The sequence below is a fragment of the Salvelinus alpinus genome, chromosome 16 (assembly GCF_045679555.1).
Source record: "Salvelinus alpinus chromosome 16, SLU_Salpinus.1, whole genome shotgun sequence".
In the NCBI taxonomy this organism is placed as follows: Eukaryota; Metazoa; Chordata; class Actinopteri; order Salmoniformes; family Salmonidae; genus Salvelinus; species Salvelinus alpinus.
The window spans coordinates 2,940,335-2,965,885 of NC_092101.1; the positions used below are offsets into that span (position 1 = coordinate 2,940,335).

At 42.0% G+C, this 25,551-nt stretch overlaps 1 protein-coding gene across 29 annotated transcripts in view; it reads right to left on the reverse strand.

Annotated features, from left to right (window-relative positions):
* adgrl2a (adhesion G protein-coupled receptor L2a) overlaps positions 1-25,551 on the reverse strand; it is a 531,217-nt gene that overhangs the window by 128,312 nt on the left and 377,354 nt on the right. For all 29 annotated transcript variants that reach the window (XR_011668247.1, XR_011668246.1, XM_071344492.1 and 26 more), the window contains exon 2: positions 24,315-24,488. Coding sequence is in view for 27 of the 29 variants with exons in the window: in XM_071344492.1 (XP_071200593.1) it covers positions 24,315-24,414 (100 nt within the window). In the remaining 2 variants the exon portion in view is untranslated. The remainder of the gene's footprint in view (positions 1-24,314; positions 24,489-25,551) is intronic.

Sequence of the window (25,551 nt, forward strand, 5' to 3'; positions counted from 1 at the left end):
CAAATATAAAATACATTTTGATTTGTTTAACACTTTTTTGGTTACTACATGATTCCATATGTGTTATTTCATAAAGAAAACCCATTGAATGAGTAGGTGTTCTAAAACTTTTGACCGGTAGTGTATATTGTTCCATGTAGTGAATCTGTTATGCAATATGTTCGTATGGGCTAATAGCAGTAAGGCCAAATTACATTTTTCATCAAACACTTGTTTTGTATATTTTGTTGATACTTCGAGGGGTCTTAAAATTCTAAATCAAAAAGCTAGCTGATCCTTAGTATGACCTTATTTAAACAATTCCATACAGTTTAGTAGATTACAAGGTTTGCAAAACACTTATCTTTGCCAAATCACACAAAATTGAAGAGAAAAGCTCACTTTTTCTAAGAATAACAGCTGTTCCTTCGCACTCCAAACGTGAGCAGGAAGCAACAGCTCACCTACAGTAACTTAAACTAATGAAAATGCTATTGAATTATTAAAAAATATATATATATTGTATTCTAATGTTACCCAAGACTTTCATAAACACAATCAGAATTTTTCCGATAGCATATATAAAATGTATTAATTAGACTGTTAGAATGTTGCAGTGAAAATGGCTGCTCATTGGCATAGTAAGAGGGGTAGTGAGGCCCGGCAGTTTAACCATCATAATTACTACTCTTAATACTGAAATAGATTTTATTTATTTTACCGTTATTTTACCAGGTAAGTTGACTGAGAACACGTTCTCATTTGCAGCAACAACCTGGGGAATAGTTACAGGGGAGAGGAGGGGGATGAATGAGCCAATTGTAAACTGAGAGAAAAGCAGGTTTGCGGTCAATTCCATTTCAATGCAGACCATTCAGGCCTAATGCAGCCATTTTTATCTCAATATCAAATCATTTCTGGTTAACAATTAAGTACCTTACTGTGATTGTTTTCAATTAAAATGGTCAAAAAGAAACAAAATTAGCTTCTTAGGGAGTGAACATTATTTATAATAAGGGTTACATTGAGAAAATTGTACTCTTCTGAAAGGAAAATGAATGGCCCTCCCTTCAGAAAAATATATTGTACCTAAACTATCCCTGAACGCTTGAAAAAAAGTGACGCTCCCCTAAACCCAAAATAATAATTAAAACAAAGTGAATAGCAGAGAACATGTCTACCATTTACCCTCATTTCTTAGACAGACCAGAGCCTTAGATAATGTAGTTTTAGAAACTGTACTTTGTCCTGTATGCATTACATATGGGGCTGAGGGCCAGAAGGTTGTGGGTTCGCAGACCACCATGGACAAGAGTAGGGGTGGAAAGAACGAATCTACAGTAGCGGTGCGTGGCCCCCCCCAAAAAAACATATTACAAAAAAAGCCATATTACAACCTACACTGTATGTGGTGATAATTGCGTTGTTTGCTGTTAATTCATATGTCTTGCAACAGTGATATGTAGGCCTGTCACGTTCTGACCATAGTTCTTGTGTGTTTTGCTTGTTTTAGTGTTGGTCAGGACGTGAGCTGGGTGGGCATTCTATGTTGTGTGTCTAGTTTGTCTGTTTCTATGTTTGGCCTAATATGGTTCTCAATCAGAGGCAGGTGTTTTGTGTTGTCTCTGATTGGGAATCATATATAGGTGGCTTGTTTTGTGTTGGGGTTTGTGGGTGGTTGTTTCCTGTCTTTGTGTTTTCTCTGCACCCGATAGGGCTGTATCGGTTTGCCACATTTGTTATTTTGTATCGTGTTTATCGTTTTATTAAACATGTTGAGCACTGGCTACGCTGTGTGTTGGTCCATTCCCTGTTACACCCTCTCTTCTCGTGAAGAGAGGGAAGGCTGCCGTTACAAGGCCTAAAGGTAGAGACAATAAGAAGACAGACAGTAAGATAACAATTAACCACACCTTTGCTTTATCACAAAACCGGATAGCAACCTCTGTCCTGTGAAGTCCATGACTCATATTGCATGTAACAGACAGTTATATGACCGACAGCATGGTTAAGCAAGTTAATGTTTCCAACATTTTTGAACCACTAAACTATTGATTTAGAACCACAGAGAGTTACCGCAAGTCACAAAGTAAACAGGAGCTGCCTCCACTATTCCAGCACCATTTCAACATCATCAAATCATCTCTTCTTTGTCTAATACAGTGACAACTAAAATATACCAAAAACAATTTAGTCCAATCAAGATAAGCTAAATATGATGTGGCTGTCCCGTGGTTTTGATTTCTGTTTGCGTTTGTGCAAGTAGAAAAACATGCCGACTCACCCTACTTGTAGAGAAATGCCAATGCCATCCTCCTCTGTTTCAGGTTGACGAAACGGTCTATCATTCTGTCACACTACACACTTTAATTTATTGTTGTCCTAGCTAGCTAGCCTGGCTAAAATGCTTGCTCGCTAGCTTAACTTCCATTCACGGGCAATGAATGCTAGTTAACATTAGCCTTCCACATGTAGATACCGTACATATTGAACTTCCATCCTCTCAGGCCAGGGACACAACAATGGATGAACTAATGGTTGGATCAGAATCGGCGTTATAATCACTGGCCTGTACGGAGATTTAAGTAAAACCACAAGTCCAAATCCCTATCTCCAGCCATGGCTAATTTAGGAAAGGGGCAATTTTAGCCACCGTAGGACAACAACACAACGAGATGCAACAATTCAAGTTGTTTCTGTTAAAGTATGCTCTCAAAGCGATTTGATAGGAGACGCCAAATCCAAGCTGGCTTCCTTTTTTTCCCCCAGCCAGGACTATTCACAGTTGAGCTCTCTTAAACGCTCGCTCAACGCAGATTATCAAATTTGTATACTTTTTTTGTCAAAGGAGGCCAAGTGCTCGCTTGGCTTCCCTTGCATTCAATGCCAGGGGCGGCAACAATGTCATACTAGTTTCGACCAGACACTGTCTCTCTTCATGTAGGCCATCTATCTGATAGAGTGGAACTGTATCGCTCGCTCAGATGCTTTCTCCTGTGAGATACATTCAACCTCTGGCGAAAAGAAGAAAAATTATGACACACAGAGAGATGGAAGAAACATTATTTTATGTATTTGGGGGGGGGGGGCATCCATGAATCTATCATCATATTTGCAGGTCAAAAAAAAAAACTTTTCTGAATATTTCATGCAATTCATGAATTCATTTTACATTTTAGCAGAATCTTTTTTAATACCAAACAAATTACGAAAATGATAGGCTAAGCATGGCCAGACAGATACAGTGCCTTGCAAATGTATTCATCCCCCTTGGCGTTTTTTCTATTTTGTTGCCTTAAAACCTGGAATTAAAATTGATTATTTGGGGGGTTTGTATCTTTTCATTTACACAACATGCCTACCACTTTGAAGATGCAAAATATTTTTTTTTGTGGAACAAGCAAGTCATAAGACAAAATAAAGGGAAACTTGAGCGTGCATAACTATTCACCCTCCTAAAGTCAATACATTGTAGAGCCACCTTATGCAGCAATTACAGCTGCAAGTCTCTTCGGGTATGTCTCTATAAGCTTGGCACATCAAGCCAATGGGATATTTGCCCATTCTTCAAGGCAAAACTGCTCCAGCTCCTTCAAGTCAGATGGGTTCCGCTGGTGTACAGCAATCTTTAAATCGTACCACAGATTCTCAATTGGATTGAGGTCTGGGTTTTGACGAGGCCATTCCAAGACATTTAAATGTTTCTCCATAAACCATTCGAGTGTTGCTTCAGCAGTATGCTTAGCGTCATTGTCCTGCTGGAAGGTGAACCTCTGTCCCAGTCTCAAATCTCTGGAAGAGTGAAACAGGTTTCCCTCAAGAATTTCCCTGTATTTAGCACCATCCATCATTCCTTCAATTCTGGCCAGTTTACCAGTCCTTGGGGATGAGGTTCTCAGGGTGATGAGAGGTGTTGGGTTTGCGCCAGACATAGCATTTTCCTTGATGGCCAAAAATAATATTTTATTTACATCTGACCAGAGTACCTTCTTCCATATGAGTTTCAGGCTGGTTTTTGGAAAAATGAGGCAGAAATTGTAGTTTTTCTAGATGGCTCCCATTTTAGCTGTAGTGTTTCCAAGCGTGTGAATGAAAGCGCGTTCTTTGGTATTTCTCCCCGGCAAAGACAATAACGATTCTCCGTCTTAAATTGTATTGTTTATTTACATATTAGGGTATCTAAGGTTTGATTATAAACGTTGTTTGACTTGTTTGGAAAAGTTTATTAGTATCGTTAGGGATTCATTTTGTATGCATTTTGATGGAGGGAAACTGGGTGGATTATTGACTGAAGCGTGCCAGCTAAATTGTGTTTTTATGGATATAAAGGACATTATCGAACAAAAGGACCATTTGTGATGTAACTGGGACCTTTGAGTGCCAACAGAAGAAGATCATCAAAGGCATTTATTATGTCGCTGTTTCTGACTTTCGTGCTGCACCTGCTTGGTTGAAATATGTTTTTCATGGTTTTGTATGCGGGGCGCTGTCCTCAGATAATCGCATGGTGTGCTTTCGCCGTAAAGCCTTTTTGAAATCTGACACAGCGGCTGGATTAACAAGAAGTTAAACTTTATTTTGATGGATTACACTTGTGATTTTATGAAAGTTAAATATTTATAATTCTGTAGTTTGAATTTCGCGCCCTGCAATTTCACCGGATGTTGGCCAGGTGGGACGTTACTGTACCCATAAGAAGTTAAGTAATAGCTTTTTTCTGGCCACTCTTCCGTAAAGCCCAGCTCCAGGGATTGTACGGCTTAAAGTAGTCCTATGGACAGATACTCCAATCTCCGCTGTGGAGCTTTGCAGCTCCTTCAGGGTTATCTGTGGTCGCTTTGTTGCCTCTCTGATTAATGCCCTCCTTGCCTGGTCCATGAGTTTTGGTCTGGAGCCATATTTTGTTTCCATTTTTTAATAATGGATTTAATGGTGAGGTTCAAAGTTTCTGATGTTTTTATAACAACCCTGATCTGTACTACTCCACAACTTTGTCCCTGACCTGTTTGGCAAGCTCCTTGGTCTTCAAGGTGCCACTTGCTTGGTGGTGCCCCTTGCTTAGTGGTGTTGCAGACTCTGGGGCCTTTCAGAACAGGTGTATATATACAGAGATCATGTGACAGATCATGTGACACTTGAAAAAAGTCCACCAGTGTGCAATCTAACTAATTACGTGACTTCTGAAGGTAATTGGTTGCACCAGATCTAAATTAGGAGCTTCGTAGCAAAGGGGTCAATACATATGCACGCACCACTTTTCCGTTTTTATTTTTTAGAATTTATTGAAACAAGTTCTTTTTTTCATTTCACTTCACCAATTTGGACTATTTTGTCCATTACATGAAATCCAAATAAAATGTCATTCAAATTACAGGTTGTAATGCAACAAAATAGGAAAAATGCCAAGGGGATGAATACTTTTGCAAGGCACTGTATGTGTTTATCTTATCATATTTCTCCAATGCCAAATCAGAGTGTCTTGTTTGCAACAAAACTGTCCCTGTTTGCAAATAATTAAATCTGAGACGTCATTAGGAATCTGTGCAAGGTACTTTCAAAAGTTAGGCCTACCTTTCCACCCCAGACAGATCAGGCCTACCGATGCAGAAAAATGTAAGCTTTAACTGCTGGCTACTCGTCTTCCGTGGCGTAACCCAATGAGAGAAGGTCACAGATGTTTCCCTAAAAGCTGCCTGGGTTTAAACATATTCCGTTGTACTGAAAGTGAATAGCTTAATTGATAGTGACAGAATTAGATTACTTCCCAAGCAAAGTCTATGTTTTGTCTCCTCAGCTACAGAAGGTTGTAGCTCAGGCTCTGAATGTTGAAGAAACTAAACAACGATATCCCCATTTGCATTGGAGTCACGTCTTTCCCGGGTGTTGTACAGCTTGTTTCTAGCATAAAGCATTGTGGACCAAAGCCCTATTATAGATCACTTTATATAATCAGATCCATTTCATTTTCCACAAAATCATAAGCTAACAAGGGGTAGGCCCGTGCTTTTTTGCCATTTAAATGGCATACCTTCTCATACCCCCTCAATTCGAGTCTTGGTTTTAACTTAACAGCCCTTCAGTGACACGGAGGTAGGCTATTTAAAGAGTGCATGGTGGGTTGAGGAATTTTCGGGAAAAGCCTTTGACTCTCCTCCTGAACTGCCAACTACGCCTAGTCTGCACAGCCATTGGTTAGGCAGCACACAAAAAAAGATTTTGATCAGATCAGGCCGGGTCTCAGGGTTGGAATATCCATTGCCGTGTGTAATGCAGCCTAGTTGTATTTACACCATCCCAGCAGCTATCTTTGACATTTAACTTTGCTCTGTGCATCTCCGAGCATGGACTTCATAGACTATAGCCCATTGGCTATGGATCATTTGATTGAAACCCCACTAAATAACCTATAGGCACACTTGATATTGTGAACCGAGCGGAGAATCAGAGATGAGGGGCAGCATCGGGCACACATCGATATACACTGAGTATACCAAACATTAGGACCACCTTCCTAATATTGAGTTGCACCCCAAAATTGGGAATTGACCCCAACGCTGAAGAGCACAAATACATTTACATTTAACATTTAAGTCATTTAGCAGACGCTCTTATCCAGAGCGATTTACAAATTGGTGCATTCACCTTATGATATCCAGTGGAACAACCACTTTACAATAGTGCATCTAACTCTTTTAAGGGGGGGGGGGGGTTAGAAGGATTACTTTATCCTATCCTAGGTATTCCTTAAAGAGGTGGGGTTTCAGGTGTCTCCGGAAGGTGGTGATTGACTCCGCTGACCTGGCGTCGTGAGGGAGTTTGTTCCACCATTGGGGTGCCAGAGCAGCGAACAGTTTTGACTGGGCTGAGCGGGAACTGTACTTCCTCAGAGGTAGGGAGGCGAGCAGGCCAGAGGTGGATGAACGCAGTGCCCTTGTTTGGGTGTAGGGCCTGATCAGAGCCTGAAGGTACGGAGGTGCCGTTCCCCTCACAGCTCCGTAGGCAAGCACCATGGTCTTGTAGCGGATGCGAGCTTCAACTGGAAGCCAGTGGAGAGAGCGGAGGAGCGGGGTGACGTGAGAGAACTTGGGAAAGTTGAACACCAGACGGGCTGCGGCGTTCTGGATGAGTTGTAGGGGTTTAATGGCACAGGCAGGGAGCCCAGCCAACAGCGAGTTGCAGTAATCCAGACGGGAGATGACAAGTGCCTGGATTAGGACCTGCGCCGCTTCCTGCGTGAGGCAGGGTCGTACTCTGCGAATGTTGTAGAGCATGAACCTACAGGAACGGGTCACCGCCTTGATGTTAGTTGATAACAAATAAAGATAATTCTTATGCATTATGGCTTTTTCCTTCTTATTTCCAGTAAATACATATCAGACAAGGTGCTCTGTGGGCCTATTTCACTAAATTTACATTACAGTAGCCTGCACACAAAAAGTTTATATTTCTTTTACAAACACAAAAGGGGATGTTTGAGGAGCCCGTGTGTGTCGCCCTTGAGAAATCTGAAGTACTTCAAACATTGCAGGCTTTGAGAAGGAACAATACGCTGAGTTCAGGGTATGTGGAGGGGAGGAAACAGGATTTCTTCATGCCAGACATGTCTACACAAGTTCTGCCATTGAAAGAGTTGGAAATTGCTTTCATATCACAGCCTGATCTTTGTTTAACCTCACAAAGATAACCGATACACGCTCCTCAGCTACAGAACCTATGTCTTCCAATGCCCTTATACAAAAACAAAAACAAACACAAACAAAACAATGCGCCAGGAGAGAATGGCTGCCGTTTTACAGTCTCTTAACCAATTGTGCTATCGTTGTGTGTTTTTTCACGTTATTTGTAACTTATTTTGTACATAATGTTTCTGCCACCGTCTCTTATGACCAAAAAGAGCATCTAGAAATCAGGACGGGGATTACTCACCTCGTATTGAGAGACTATTTTTTCTTTAACATGTTGGACAAGAGGGATTTACTTCAGACACCCGACAAGGCCCTCATCCCCGTCATTCGAAGGAGAAAGAGAGAGATATTGAGGACGAAGGTCGGTTTGCTTTGTGAGGATCCGTCAGCGAGGTGCTAATTTGCCTTTACCATCAAGGTTCTGGTTGAGAGAATGCCAAGAGTGTACAAAGCTGTCATCAAGGCAACTGATGGCTACTTTGAAGAATCTAAAATATATTTTGATTTGTTTAACACTTCTTTGGTTACTACGTGATTCCACATGTGTTATTTCATAGTTTTAATGTCTTCATTAATATTCTACAATGTAGAAAATAGTAAAAATAATGAAAAAACCCTGGAATGAGTAAGTGTGTCCAAACCTTTGACTGGTACTGTATGTTGACCTAAGAGTTGTGACGAGTTGGTAGAATCGTATTCAACATTATTTACAGCTGTAATTGCTGCCAAAGGTACTTCCACAAAGTATTAGGCCTAACTCTGGACTGTGAAGACATACACAATCAAGACATTTTCATTTTTTATTCATTTTTAATTTGGAAAATATTCTAAACTTTTTCTTTCACTTTGAAAATGTGGAGCAGGTTGTGTAGATCTGTATGAAAAAAACTCTAATTTAATCCCTTTTTAGATAGAATTTGAAGGCAGCAAAATGTGACAACTGTGCAAGGGGCGTGTAGACTTTCACTAGGCACTGTAGATTGCATTTATTTCCGACGGGGAGGACATCAAGTCTCACGGGATATGTATGTGGCTGATTCCACATGGTTGGTTGATAGGCTGCAGGCTAAAGAATGCTTGGATCGGTACCGTATGCCGCATTTAGCTTCATTAAAGTAATAATGATTACCAAGTACATGAGGTATAGTCACTGACATGGTCAGTTGAAATAACAGAAATAAACTGTACATCTCAGATATAATATTGTACATATCAGAGTGTACTGGAAGAAGATAATAAAGAGGAGTGAAGAGGAGTAAAGGTCTTGTAGGGAGAGGAAGAGCTCTGTGAAGACAGATGAAGGACGTGAAGACTTGGTGAAAGATCCACTTGCGGCCAAGTTTCAGCCTCCTAGCAGAGGTTTTGGCTAAAATGTCCTGGTACTGGGTAAAGTTCATGATTTGTATTTATTATGGCTCCCCATTAGCTGCTGCCAAGGTAGCACCTACTCTTTCTGGGGTCCAGCTAAATTAAGGCAGTTATAATGATGGCGTTGACCTTAACAAGGGCCCCAGGCCCAGTGGAAGCAAAATATCCCCCACCATATTTTACAGTAGGTATGGGGTTATTTTCTGCTTATGGATTCTCAATTCGATGCCAAACCCACCACTGGTGTGAGCTCTATGTTCATGCCATCTGAGCAAAGCACTGGTTCCAATTCAAGTGCCAATGCCGTTTAGCAAAATCCAGGGGCCTCATTGATCAGTGTTGCGTACGAACAGAAATGTTGGTAAACCATGCATGCAACCATTTCTAAGCAAAGTGTGGGATATATCAATTTGTACTGATACTTGAGGATGTGTGGGATTTATCAATTTGTACTGATACTTGAGAATGTGTGGGATTTATCAATTTGTACTGATACTTAAGAATGTGTGGGATTTATCAATTTGTACTGATACTTGAGAATGTTTTGGATTTATCAATTTGTACTGATACTTGAGAATGTGTTGGATTTATCAATTTGTACTGATACTTGAGAATGTGTTGGATTTATCAATTTGTACTTATACTTGAGAATGTGTTGGATTTATGAATTTGTACTTATACTTGAGAATGTGTTGGATTTATTAATTTGTACTGATACTTGAGAATGTTTTGGATTTATGAATCTGTACTTGAGAATATGTGTAAATGTAAGCACACCTCTGACCTTGCCCACAGCATCTTGTGGTAGAAAAGTCAAACTGCCAATGAAATACCATCCACCATCTACAATGGAGAAAGGATTGACATACAGTACTGGACCAAATCATAAACTATGAAGAAAAAAAGCTAATACATTAATAGTTTATTCATGTATATCTTTTATAGACACTTAAGCTTCTAATCGTTTTTTCAGGGTGCTATTGAATTCATAAACATGAAACCATTTAAGCCTAATTGAAAAATAAAGCAAATTAGAAATAGAGTGGAATGTAAGGTTGGAGGCAATTTAGCTAAACCAGTTACATAATATAAAAGGCAACACTGAGGCATTGTGACTTGTCCAAAATGGCAAATCTTGCATTGCTGGAGGATCTGGCACAAGCTGCATTACGCAGGGAGCGTGTTTTCAATGAGGGTGCAGATTTTTTTGCTGAGAGCGACGCTTGGTTTATTAGTAGATTTCGTTTTCCAAGGCATATTTTATTGTATCTCTGCAACCAACTCTCTCCATTATTAGAAAGGGAGACGAAACGCACCAATGCCATCCCAGTGCAAACCCAAGTCTTTTCCATCCTGGGATTTTTGGCCACTGGAACATTCCAACGGGAGATTGCGGATCGGTCTGGCATTTCACAACCAACCATGAGCCAGATGTTGCCTGCAGTCCTCCCTGGCATAATTTCATTAACCCCACAATACACACAGTTTCCATACACTGCCGTGCAACAGGCCAGAGTGAAAAGGGAGTTCCATACCGTAGCTGGATTTCCCAATGTCATTGGAGCAATTGACTGCACCCACATCACAGTAAAAGCACCATCATTGAACGAATTCAACTTCGTCAACAGAAAAGGTTTCCATTCTGTCAATGTGCAGGTCATCTGTGATTCACATTTGGCTTTGTTGAATGTAGTGGCCAAATGGCCAGGTGGGACACATTATCATTCATTGTGCAGAACAGATCAGTCGACCTTAACCTCCAGGAAGGAGCTGTTGAGGATGAATGGCTTATTGGTAAGTGACTAATGTTTTATTTACAAGGTTTTATTTGCCATGTTAGACCTCTACTAGGAAACAATATCTGACTGTTGTGCTCATAACTGCAACAGACCGGGGCTACCCATTTAAAACCGTGGCTGATGACTCCCCTCACAAACCAACAAGTGGCAAGCTACAACGAAGCCCACGCACGCACAAGAACAGTGGAGTGCACCATAGGCCTGCTGAAAGGGCGTTGGCTGTGCTTGTCTGGGACAGGAGGCACACTGCAATACCAGCCTAGCAAGGTTTGCCTCTGAAATGACATTCCTTCAAAATGCCATTACATTAATGTAATACAATGTGCAAATTACTTTTTAGGTTTGCTACATTGTCAAGGCTTGCAGTGTGCTCCACGACATTGCAATCAAAAATGGCATTCCACTGAATGATCCACCCAGACCCGATGAGCCCGTGCCTGACAGGGAGTGTTTCCCACCACCCATAGCCCTGGCACTGAGGACAAGAGTCAACATCATACAACAGTTTTAGATATTTGTTCTTCCAAATAGTGTAATCAAATCGACAAGGAAAACACATTTACATTGAACAAGAATTTGATTGTCTTACATGTTTGACACAATCAACAAGTTCTTTCAATGATTGATTTCTCTCTCTCAGGCCATAGCATACATCCTCCAGCTGCTGTTTGAGTCCAATAATTGATGTGTTGATCCCTTGTTGTTGTTTCAGGACTGTGTCAGTCCAAACATGTGGTGCAGCTCAAGCGCTTGCCAAAGAGGACACCCTTCTGGTAGACCTGGGGATGAGGGGTCAGGCAAATCACCCACATCTGTGAAGATTTCATGTTTTGTATTTTTGTTAAATTCATTTTGTTCTATATATTTGTTATATTTATTGTCAAGAAAAAATATTCAGATGTGGTCCATGTCTGAATATGGTGGCGAAAAAAAGGCTTGACTTACCATCAGTTGGTGTGTCTGGTATTTCTTCAGGGTCTGGGAGAGGGTCCTCACAGTATCACCATCACAAATGATGCCAGACACTGAGGTCTCCAATTATGCTGCCAATGTGCTGGTCCATGGCAGACAGTGAAGAGTCACTCTTCCCTCCTCCTGTTGTACGTATATCCCTTTTGTGGATCATAATTCTTTTTTTGGCACATGTTTTCAAATCAAACCATTTCTTTTTAATTTCATGAACTGTTCTGCACTCAAATGAGGCAGAATTTACCACAGCTCTAACCTGCTCCCAAGTAATATTTTTTCTCTTATTTGTCAAGCCATTGCTGAGGGCTCCAAAAAGTATGGCTTGTTTTGCTTCCACTTCGGTGATCAAAAGTTCTATTTCTGCATCCCAAAAGTTTTTTTTTTCCTTTGTCTTTGATTTCTCCATGTTGGCGGACAGAAATTACTGACATTTCTTGCAGCTTTAAAGGGAAGGTTTTTGTCCATAATTGGTCATTTAGCGTGGTTCTTTATGTAAATGAGACTTCACGTGCACTAGCACTGTGTTTTAGAATGTGTTTGAAAATACTTACAGGTGTGTGTAAATCAAGTGTACGATCAATTGATAAATAAACTTTTTTGTACATTCTATATTTTCTTTGTACGAGTTAATTTAGAAGCTTTTCTACGCAACATTGATAAATGAGGGCCTTAGGCATTTACATTTATTGGATGACATGAAAATAGAGCTCTTTGGCCACGCACACCAGTGGATTTGGCATTGAAATTAGAAAATACATGAGCAGAAAATAACCCCCATACCTACTGTAAAATATTAGCCAAAAACCTGGTTGCCTCTACCAGGAGGCTGAAACTTGGCCGCAAGTGGATCTTCCAGCAAGACAATAACAAAGCACACATCAAAATCCCCAAAAATCTAACCAAATTAAATTTGTCACATGCTTCACAAAACAACAGGTGTGGACTAACAGTGAAATGCTTACTTACGGGCCCTTCCCGATTATGCCGAGAGAAAGAAAATAGAGAAATAATAATAGAAAAGTAAAACACATAGTAGTAAAAGTAATAATAGATACACAATGAGAAACTATAACTTGGCTATATACAAGGGGTATCAGTACCGAGTCGATGTGCAGGGGTACGAGGTAATTGAGGTAGATATGTATAACTAGGAATCAAGTGACAGATAGTAAAACAATAACAGCACCGTATGTGATGAGTTAAAAAAAGTTATTGCAGAAAGTGTCAATGCAGATAGTCTGGTTAACTATTCAGCAGTCTTATGGCTTGGGGATAGAAGCTGTTCAGGGTCTTGTTGGTTCCAGGCTTGGTGCATCGGCACCGCTTGCCATGCGGTAGCAGAGAGAACAGTTCTATGACTTAGGTGGCTGAAGTCTTTAACAAATTTTTGTGCCTTCGTCTGACACCGCCTGGCATAGAGGTCCTGGATGGCAGGGAGCTAAGCCCCAATGATGTACTGGCCCGTCCGCACTACCCTCTATAGATGCCTTGCGGTCGGATGCCAAGCAGTTGCCATACCAAGCGGTGATGCAGACAGTAAAGATGCTCTCAATAGTGCAGCTGTAGAACATGATGAGGATCTGAGGGCTCATGCTAAATCTTTTAAACCTTCTGAGGGGGAAGAGGCGTTGTCGTGCCCTCTTCACAATTGTGTTGGTGTGTTCGGGCCATGAGGAACAACGAGGAGCTTTCAACTCGCTGCACTACAGCACCGTCAATGTGAATGGAAGCGTGCTCGGCCCTTTGTTTCCTGTAGTCCACAATCAGCTACTTTGTCTTGCTGACGTTGAGGGAGAGGTTGTTGTTCTGGCATCACACGGCCAGGTCTCTGACTTCCTCCATATAGGCTACCTCATCGGCCTACCACTGTCGTGTCGTCGGCAAATTTAACGATGGTGTTGGAGTCGTGCGCAGCCACGCAGTTGTGGATGAACACGGGGTATAGGATGGGATTAAGCATGCACCCCTGAGGGGCTCCTATGTCAAGGGTCAGCATGGCGAATGTGTTGTTGCCTAACCTTACCAACTGGGGGCGTCCCATCCCCAACTGACTCGGGAGAGGTTAAGGTCGAGTGATGCGTCCTCAGAAACATGACCCACCAAACCACGCTTCTTAGCACAACTGACAACTGAAGTCAGCCTGCAGACGACAGCCCTGCCACAAGGAGTCACTAGAGCGCCAAGTAAAGCCCCCCCGGCCAAACCCTCCCCTAACTCGGACAACGCTGGGCCAATTGTGCGCCGGCGTATGGGACTCCCGGTCACGGCCGATAATGACACAGCCTGGGATCAAACCCCAGGCTTAAGTGATGCCTCAACACTGCGATGCAGTGCCTTAGACCACTGTGCCACTTGGGAGGCCGGGTTAGTGTCCAGCTTCTTGAAAGGGACAGTTCTAGCCTTTAGTTCAGTGTGGATGTTGCCTGTAATCCATGGCATCTGGTTGGGATATGTATGTACAGTCACTGTGGGGACATGAAGCATCCACTTCATCTGACCACATCCATATCGGACCACGGGCACTTCCTGTTTGAGTTTTTGCTTGTAAGCAATAATCAGGAGGATAGAGTTATGGTCAGATTTGCCAAATGGAGGGCGAGGGAGAGCTAGCTCTGTGTGTGGAGTTAAGGTGATATAGAGTTTCACCTATAGTTGCACAGTGGTTCATTGGCCATAAAATCAAAATCTTAACCATCTCAGTCTCTGGACTTGAAACCCACTGAAAACTTGTGGTTTAAATTGAAGAGGGTAGTCCATAAGTGCATACGAAGTATATCAAGGATCTGTATGGAGTAATGGTCCCAAAAATCGGTCCTTTCTGTTTGATGTTTCAGTTGATGTGCATCTAAAGACGGACTGTTGGGAATAGTGGTGGAATGTTTGTACGGATAGTAATGTTTGATATGCCTTGAAATTAATCTATTTGTAAATGCTTTGGAGAGAATTACGATTTTATTACCAGCTCTGAGATTGTGTTGAAATGCTGATGACAGAGATTATTATTATATCATCAAATTAAATATCCTAATGTAAAATATGTTTTGTTTTCTGTTAATTTCTTGGCACACATCAATTATGGAAATTACAGGGGATGATTGAAATGAGCCGGTTTGGGGAGTAACGGATTACATGTAATCCGTCACATGTAAAGGATTACAAAAACCGGTAACTCTAATCCATTACTTTACCAGCAAAAAATATTGTAATCAGATTACAGATACATTCGAAAAACTAGATGATTACTTAGAGGATTACTTTTAAATTCATAAAGGACGTTTGCGAAAAATATCTTTGACACTTCACTGTAATCTCAATGACATTCAAATCAGCATTGAAAAAAGATGCAAGTTTAAGTTTGTTCCACCTGCACGAGTCTGACCAAAATGATGACACACCAAATGTGTTTGATGGATCGCGGGAAAAGAGCAGGAATAGGCTTTTGTAGGCTACAGTCCAAGATATGTCTTCCAATGGTGTGACTACTGTTGGCATCGAAAGATTATCCAACTTGTATAAATGTTTGGAGGTAAGAACGACATCGCTTACTATTGATATCTACAGTTGAAGTTTTAAATTTACATACACTTAGGTTGGAGATATTAAAACTCGTTTTTTAACCACTCCACAAATGTATTGTTAACAAACTATAGTTTTGGCAAGTCGGTTAGGACATCTACTTTGTGCATGACACAAGTAATTTTTCAAAAAATTGTTTACAGACAGATTATTTCACTTTTAATTCACTGTATCACAATTCCAGTTGGTCAGAAGTTTACATACACTAAGTTGACTGTGCCTTCAAACAGCTTGGAAAATTCCAGAAAATTATGTCATGGCTTTAGAAGCTTTTGATAGGCTAATTGACATAATTTGAGTCAATTGGAGGTGTACCTTTGGATGTATTTCAAGGCCTACCTTTAACTTCAGTGCCTTTTTGATTGACATCATGGGAAAATCAAAAAAAATCAGCCAAGACCTCAAAAAAAACATTGTCGATCTCCACAAGTCTGGTTCATCTTTGGGAGCAATTTCCAAACGCCTGAAGGTACCACGTTCATCTGTACAAACAAGAGTACGCAAGTATAAACACCATGGGACCATGCAGCCGTCATACCTCTCAGGTAGGAGACGCGTTCTGTCTCCTAGAGATGAACGTACTTTGGTGCGAAAAGTGCAAATCAATCCCAGAACAACATCAAAAGACCGTGTGAAGATGCTGGAGGAAACAGGTAAAAAAGTATCCACAGTAAAACGAGTCCTATATCGACATAACCTGTGAGGCCGATAAGCAAGGAAACAGCCAATGCTTGAAAACCGCCATAAAAAAAGCCAGACTAAAGAACGTACTTTTTGGAGAAATGTCCTCTGGTCTGATGAAACAAAAATAGAACTGTTTGGTCATAATGACCATCGTTATGTTTGAAGGAAAAAGGGGGAGGCTTACAAGCCGAAGAACACCATCCCAACCATGATGCACGGGGGTGGCAGCAACATGTTGTGGGAGTGCTTTGCTGCAGGAGGAACTGGTGTACTTCACAAAATAGATGGCATCCTGAGGGAGGAAAATTATGTGGATATATTGAAGCAACATCTCAAAACATCAGTCAGGAAGTTAAAGCTTGGTTGCAAATGGGTCTTTCAAATGGACAATGACCCCAAACATACTTCCAAAATTGTGGTAAAATGGCTTAAGGACAACAAAGTCAAGGTATTGGAGTGGCCATCACAAAGCCCTGACCTCAATCCTATAGAAAACTTGTGTGCAGAACTGAGAAAGTGTGTGTGAGCAGGGAGTCCTAAAAACCTGACTCAGTTACACCAGCTCTGTCAGAAGGAATGGGCCAAAATTCACCCACCTTATTGTGGGAACCTCGTGGAAGGCTACCCGAAACGTTTGACCCAAGTTGAACAATTTAAAGGCAATCCTACCATATACTAATTTAGTGTATGTAAACTTCTGACCCACTGGGAATGTGATGAAATAAATAAAAGCTGAAATAAATCATTCTCTCTACTATTATTCTGACATTTCAGATTCTTAAAATAAAGTGGTGATCCTAACTGACCTAAGACAGGGAATTTTTATGAGGATTAAATGTCAGGAATTGTGAAAAACTGAGTTGAAATGTATTTGGATAAGGTGTATGTAAACTTGACTTCAACTGTACATAGCGCATTGATGTGAATAAATACTGCTGCTCTCTCATTTAGCTATTAGCACCTTACGGATTGTGGTTGTTGTGGATGGCTGTTCACAAATCTAAATGTGTATTTGAACCCAATAATGGTTGAATGTAAGAAGTTTAAGCTGCCTATCGATCATTGTTTTTGAAACCAGTTGACAGCCAGTGAAAAATGCGCTCTTGCAACAGCTGCACAGTGCAGATCCAAGCCTATGGAATACAAGTGGGTCTATTTTTTCTTCAGTAGTGCTCAAAGCATGCCATTTCATGAGTGCAGCATTTATTTTTCAACTCTAATCAATGAGCCCAATTAGTCCTCCATGACAACAAATTCATAAACTGGGAAAAATGGGAATTGATGGAAATTATGTAAAAATGTACCACTAGCCACTTTAAACAATGCCACTTAATATAATGTTTACATACCCTACATTACCCATCTCATATGTATATACTGTACTCTATATCATCTACTGCATCTTGCCATCTTTATGTAATACATGTACCACTAGCCACTTTAAACTATGCCACTTTATGTTTACATACCCTACAGTACTCATCTCATATGTATATACCGTACTCTATACCATCTACTGCATCTGCCATGCCGTTCTGTACCACCACTCATTCATATATCTTTATGTACATATTCTTTATCCCTTTACACTTGTGTGTGTGTGTAAGGTAGTAGTTGTGGAATTGTTAGGTTAGATTACTTGTTGGTTATTACTGCATTGTCGGAACTAGAAGCACAAGCATTTCGCTACACTCGCATTAACATCTGCTAACCATGTGTATGTGACTAATAAAATTTGATTTGATTTGATTTGATCAACAACAGAGTAGGGCTGGCTAATAAGTCCTTAGTTTTGGGGTCATGCTCAGGTAAACAATTTGGCTAATCTATACGTCCAAGTCCTATTCTTGAAAATCAAGGGCTATAATTTTTTTTGGAATGACTGGAATTCTGATAGACTTTGGTTTTTAATGTCAGAATATAATTTAATCGTATTATTATATGTAGTAGGAAGCGATGGGTTGGAAGAAGCCTACATAACCAACTGATAAAGTCAAAATTGACATCCTTATATGGCCAGCTATGTTAACTTGTAACATTGATTCATCCTGCAATAGATGTTGTTCAATTGGTAATATAAATGTTTCTGTTCTTCTAATGCCTCTTAAGGGGAAAGTAATCTAAAAGTAACGGAATGTAATCAGATTACGTTACTGAGTTTGGGTAATCCTAAAGTTACGTTACTGATTACAATTTTGGACAGGTAACTAGTAACTAACGGATTACATTTAGAAAGTAACCTACCCAACCCTGGAAATTAGAATAAATGGGAGCTCAAACTCTCTAAATATAACCTCATGTCTCTCCCCCTATCCTTGTCCTCTAACTGGGACACATGCACCCTGTACCAGCTCCTACCTCACAATACTTTAATAGATCCAAGACTTACTCAAGCCTTCACAGTCTGGTTGGGTTACCAACACATCTCCAAACTTCTGGGCCAAACCCACCATTAGGATCCCAGGGTGCCCAGTCTGACCCTGGCTCTGACTAGCTAGCACAACCATCCTCTCAGCCTTCAACTCATCAACTGGCGGTGGTGGAGCACCCTAACCCCTTTCTCCCCCTATCGCTACCACATCCGGACAATGGGGCCAACATGATGGAGCTCCTTGTCACCTCTGCTTATGTTATACCCAGACCTAACCTGTCTGACTTGGAAATGGCGCAAGAGAGTGATTTCACCCTCTTGAATATGGCCTTAGACAGTATCCTAGGTAACCATGGTCACCTCTCAGAACAGTGCAAGTTTCAAGTGCTCCTGGATCATCTGAAAATGCCAAGTGCACAGAAACTGGCAAAGTAATACATGTACGACACTAGGCCAGACACCTCAGCTCTCAATGCCCTAAATGTCAAGTATGGACAGCCCCGTCAGCTCGTGCAGCGTGACATTGGCAACATTCTCAATGCGTCACATGTGAAGGTAAGAATTTGCTTTCTCCATCCAATCCTTTATAGGCATGCTGCAGACATTGGAAGGTCACCAGGGTGCTGAGTTCAAATGTGTAAAAGCTACTGGGTAAATTGTCACCTGAATACCGTGACTGGGTTTATTGAGAGCTGCTTGACTCATGGTATCTTAGAGTAGGACAAACATATACCCTTCAGAACCTGTCTGGCTGGTTGCAGGTGTAAGCAAGGGCCGGAAGACTCTCACAGACAGCCTCTGTTCTCTACCAGGACAAGCGGGAGGTTAACCGGAAAGAACCATGGTGCCTGGGTACCACCATGTACCTGACCAGTGAACATGAACACAAACAGGCCAGTTACAGATCTCCTCGTGGTAAGCAGCAACAATCGAACCAAAACAACCCCACGTTAGAATTCCATTGTCCTTACTGTGAAGGGGAAGAACACTTCTTAGGCTCATGTCCTGAGTTCAAGCAGCTCTCGAGGGAGAAGATCAGGGATTGGATCTCGGTGAAAGTATTGCTGCTGGAAGTGTGGGATAACAGTCCCCAAAGGAATGCACCCTAAAAAAGCTATGCAACACCAGCATGGAGTGAAACCTCACCGTGCTACATGAGGTCATACCGCAAGAGAACAGGAGCGTCGTTATGGTCAGCACCGACAAAGCCGAGACTGGTGTCCTCTACCTTGACTGCCCAAACCGCTCAGCACGAGTGATGTTAAAAGTGGTCAGACTAATCTTAAATCATGGTGAAGAGTCTTTATTACGGCTCTGAACGTTCCATCATTCTCCCTGCTGCTGCCTACTGCCTTGGGTTAGAGGGTGAATCAGAGGTACTGAGCCTTCAAACAATTCGTCAAGATGTACTCCAAGAAAGCGGTGCTTCTGTGTCATTCACCATATCCCCTGAAGGAGACAGCGGCACCCGGCATCAAGTCCACAGTGCAGTCACAGCAGACAGTATCTGCCTAGCGGAGCACACCTCCCCTTCTGACATGCTTCAGAGGAAGTTCCCACAACTGAAGGTCATGCCGCAGCCAAAGATCCCCAGGCCACGGCCTCTATTGCTCATAGGGTCTGACCATCTATACCTGCTGATCCCATTGAGCCAGTCCATACTGGCCCTGTGGGAGGCCCTGTCGCTGTCCACACCTTGCTTGGTTGGGCTGTGCAGGGCCCAGCAAGCCTGATGTCACACACATGTCCAGCAATGCCTATTCGCTACCATTGCTTCCCCACCCACTGAATTCCTTAAGAATGTACAGAAGCTATTTTAGGTGGACACATTCCCTCATTGGAAAGGAAGTCACATGTTCTAAACAAGATCAGAGTGCCTTTAATCTCCTGGAGGAAAAGACCACAATAATCTTGGTGGATGGGCTCTATGCAACTATGCATTGCCTCTACTCTGGGCCCCCATGAGCCTACAGCTGCATGCTACAAAACAAGCAGTGATGCCTTCCATTCGTGGCACTGAGCGTCGGTTCCTAAAGAACCCAAGGCTGGCCAAAGTCCACCATTAGGAGATCCAGAAGCTGGTAACCTCAGGCTATGTCGCCAAACTTACTCTTGATGCTGAGTAAGGATCCCTGGAATCCTGTTACCTACCGTTGAGCAACACAGCGGCAAATTCAGACTAGTGTTCAACCTAGCTCCTGGTGAAGGGGACACTGCAAGACAGCTTCCTGTGGTGTGCAAGCCAACTCCACCTCATCCTCCAGTGACAGGGGTCAGATCCTCGTAGTGTTCCAACAGCATGCAGCTGTGGGCTCATGAGGGCCCAGAGTAGAGGCATTGCATATCCCCTTCCTGCAATTGCAATTCATGCACGCCACCCTCCCCATGGTGCTCCATGGGGCGGCAGTACCACTCCCCTTCATCATCCGCCTACCTGACCCGGACCCAGTCACTCCCAACTTGCTCCTCATTGGGCAGCACGACAGTGCTCTACCCCAAGCTATCTATACTGACAGGGGGCTTGTTGGTCGACGGCAACATAGCCAAATCCTGCTGACCCCTTCTGGGCAAACATCAAACCCTACTTCAGACTGGTTGCCTGTTTGATTCGCTTGCCTGAGGTTGACCTAGATCAAAGCATGACCTATATCAAACCAGGCCCGTTTACAGAGCCCCTGAGGAGTAAGAGCAAAACCAGCAGAGACCACTTTTAGCTTTAGAAAAGGCTAACGTTAACTGTCTCTTTTTAATTGCACTAACTATCCCTTTAATTGCAGTTACCTCTGAGCCATAGATCGTAACGTATCAGTCCTCAATGGCACTGCCCATGTTATACAGGCTTTTGGACACTAGAGACCTCTATACATCTCTATGCTCTGAGTTCACCTAAAACCGAGTTAATTGGTCTTATTAGTTTAGTGCCAAGCCATCCAGGCAGTAGTAAAAAACGTCTCCAGCATTTATCATTTTATTTTTGTTATCTGTGCATCCAATACCCAACTGTGAGTAACCCACAATATTGTTTACATTTTCCTTTCTGTTTGGTGTTTCAGACGCACTGTTGGGAATAGTGGTAGAATGTTTGATGTTATATGAAAAGTAATGCTGGGTATGCCTTGAAATTAATCTATTTGTAAATGCTTTGGGGAGAATGATGGTTTATGATTTGACTACTGCCTCTGAGATTGTGTTGGAATGCTGATGACAGGGAATAATATTATTGTGTTTATTATATACGGTCATGTGGATTCTTCATATCTTTTTTTTTTAACATACAATCTACTTGCAGAGAAGCTACTCAACATTTTACATTACATTCAGTCATCTAACAGACTCCCAACCAGAGCGACCCACAGAAGCAACCAGGGTCAACGCTCTGGCACAGACAGATCTCCCACAAGCTAAGAAACGGGAACCTAAACCAGCAAACTATCAGCCACCGGCCCAAGCTCCCAACTGCCAGGCCACCAGCCCTCCGAGACCAACCGCCAGGCCACCAGCCCTCCCACAGTTCTTGAGAGCTGCCCCTCAACCAGAGACCCTCACCACGCCCCAAAAATCATAATAAAATAATTCCATTCCCCACCCCCAAGCCCCCGACCCCCAATGCACCAACAGTCAACAAAATGAACAAAAGACAAAGGAAAACAGAAAACAACCATTCAGCAAGGCCAACTGAATATGTTTGAGTACATGTATGGCACTATTTACATGTGCGTGTGTATCTTTGAATGAGAGTGTGTGTACATGCATGTGTACAAACACCTGTGCGGCATCGAGCCTCAAGAAAACAGGTATTAGCTGCAACAACGTTGCCCCTCAGTGTCATTCAAACATACTTTTTGTTTTGTTTTATTTTGACTTTATTTATCCCCCACCCAGCAACTCCACTCCCACTTGTCTCCAATTCCACATCCCAACCCTCAGCCCATCCCACCCATCTCTGCTGGCCACCCTCTTCGGACTACGCGCCATATATCTTTCAACTATGCTGTGATGTTTAACATACAATTTGAATCTATCTGATCAAATAAAATCCACAGATTGCAAGTTGAAGATAAATACTTTTACTAAGAGTATTAGTAATTGACTGACCAGGTCTCTCCAGATCTCCCAACAACGCCATTTCAAAACTCAATTTTAGATGAATGTTATTCTACCTCACCCAGTGCAATACTTCAATAGGCAATCTGCCTTTAACAGTGATGTTTGCTCATCTTTATCATGGTGTCAATAATTTCGGACCCCACTGCACATCTGCCCACAGAGTCAAATGGGGACAATGAGATGTGAATTTTCGAGGGACGTAAAGGAAAGAAGAGCGAGAGAACCCTCAGAGCAATCAATCTTGCAGTCTCTTAAATCAAAACATCTAGCCATTTATAGCACGGCAGTAACCCATTTTAATTCAATTATAAAAATGCATTAAAAATATATTACAGGCAGGATGCAGTTTAATGAACCATGTTTACTTGGGAATATTATTTAATGAAACTCCTGCAAGGCTGAGCCCCGTTGTTAGAACGGGACCACGAGGAGAAGAGGGGCACACGAGAAACCAAATGAAAAGGTTTCATATGGATTAGTGAATAGGTGCATCTATTGACGCAGGCTGAGAACGGTGACCACCTCCTTTGGCTCGTTTTCAGCACAACTTCTCTCAGTTTAGGCAAAAGATTACTGTCAGCATTCTTCAAACTTCACACTTCTCTAGTATATGCTACGTATCGTGATGAAATATATCAGAAAAGGTGTCTACAATAAGTGCTCGGTTTGGTCGGCGTTGATCATTTGTGGTTTATTGTCCCAGCTCTAGTCAGCATTCACCTTCGTCCTCTACTACCTAAATCCCTTGCAGCCCACAGGCTACACTACACCAGACAAGCAGCAACAGACCATTGTAGCAGAGACTGTGGCTGTTTACCAAGTGGCACCCTATTCCGTGCAATACTTTTGACCAGAGCCCATAGAAAGTAGTGCACTAAGTAGGGAATAGGGTGGCATTTGGGACGAACCCTGTTGTGAGTCCAACTCGGTGATAGATGGGATCATAATATGCACAGGATTGGGCATCTATCTTTCATGAGCAAATTATGAAATCATGACAATGTGCACCATTTTTTGTTTGATTCACCCATATAGGACAACCATTCCTCGTCAATCCAACCATTAGAAGAGCCGTGAGCAGTTGGCACAAATAAACCCCCAAAACAGTGCCTTTACTGATTCCTTGCATTGTAAAGATGCTACATTTGGCATTAAAGCCTCAATTTGAAATATTCGAAGATCCTAATACATTTGTGGGTGTACTATTCCTGCCATTATGCATATTCTGTTGGCCTGGATGGTTATGACATCGTTTAGGCATGATTCGGATCAATATTAAGTCTATTAACCAAAGCCCAAATTTGCTGTGATTAAAAACATGTATGATTTAGATCTCTAGGTTAAGATGTACAGTATATGCAAGGGAATCTCAGTGCAAAATGAAACATGTATCCCAGTAGAAGCTTTGATCGCACCAGGGACAACTGTTGCTTTGAAGCAGAGAATCTCAAACCAATCACAATTGACTAACTAATGAAACCACTCAATATTATCCCTCATCCTCTGAGGCCACTGTATTCATACAACTACTGCGTGCAGTCAGAGGAGCCACTCAAACGCAAAAGTAACAATTTTATTTCAGAGCCTAAATGCTAAACTTGAGGAAGACAACAAAGGAAGACAACAAACATTTCATTGATTGAATGAGAAGAACAGGCCCTTGACACATTCCCTGTCTAATTGTTACAAAAAAAAACATTGAAATTAATATATAATTTTCTAACTTCAAAGGATTTCAATATTAGGTTATTGCACATAACAGGACTGTGTACTTACCCTCTGAAGACTGTATTAGGGCCATTGCAATAAGCCAGCAGAAGGTTGGTAGTTTCCACAGAGAGCATGCCATAGTGCCTTGTGTGGATGGTCTCTGCATGATTTGGGAGCGATGACTGGGGGTTAAAGTCCAGGCAAGCAGCTCTCAAAGATGTTCATCCTTGATCCTCTCACCTGCAAGGCAAAGGAAGGGAGACATTATTCTCATGTTCAAAAGTCCAGTGGCGTCAGTCAGTCTTGAATTTCACACAATATGTACCATCCTCATTTTAACATCCTCCTGAACACTTCAGCTCTGATGCTGCTCTGTGTGCTTTAGTTTCTTCGTTGTGGAATTTTTGAAACCCAAACTGTAAAACGCTACAAATCCAGACAGGCTAGTAAAAAAAAAAGCCATAAAGTCAATAATCCGGAGGAGGGAAATCCCTTAATGGAAGCTAAGTGCTGAGTGACCATTCAATAGGGGTGGGCCTAGTGGCTGCTACTACTCAGAGGTCCCGCTTTCACCTCCACGTGACCAAGAGCTAGCAGTGCTCACCGAGTTATCTGCTGCCCCAAAACAAACAAGCTAGCCAAATGGTGTCTCTCCACACAGTTGTTCTGAGTGAACACAACCAAGTTATCATGAGTAGCTCCTCCCACCCCATCCCTCCCCTCTCACTCAATCCGTACCTGTCATTCATATAGGCTGAATTGGTCGGTTTGTTTTCTTGCTACTACAAAGGAAAATAGCTAGCTGTCACAGATACAGCGCACAACCGACTGGCGGGCTGCTGGGTGAAACCAAAATGCCTTACCTGGAAGCTCATGCGTGGTGTGTGCACTCCTAATGGATCCCCTTTGTCTGCATGTTTACACTCACTAGCTGCACCCGTCCTCTTCTCCCATCAACCATTATCACATTCACCCAGGGGCCCACCATCACTCGGGTAACAAGGCACACAGGACCTCTGTAGAACCTTTTCTTTTCTTTTGCCTTTTAAGAAGTCAAAAACAACTCCACTCTTATTTTTCTGCTTGCTACACTGCCCCAAAGGCCAGAATCACAATATTCTTTCAGATGCTGTGAGTACTTGTAGTTGCATTCTTGTCAGCCAGTCACAATAACACTACTGAAACATTTATGGTGATGAAATCTATTTGTAATATATTGCACAAATCTGATACAAAACCTATCCGTGTGCATTCGCTTGCATTAAGTTACTGGTCGTTGCATGCGGCATCAAAACAGATTTAT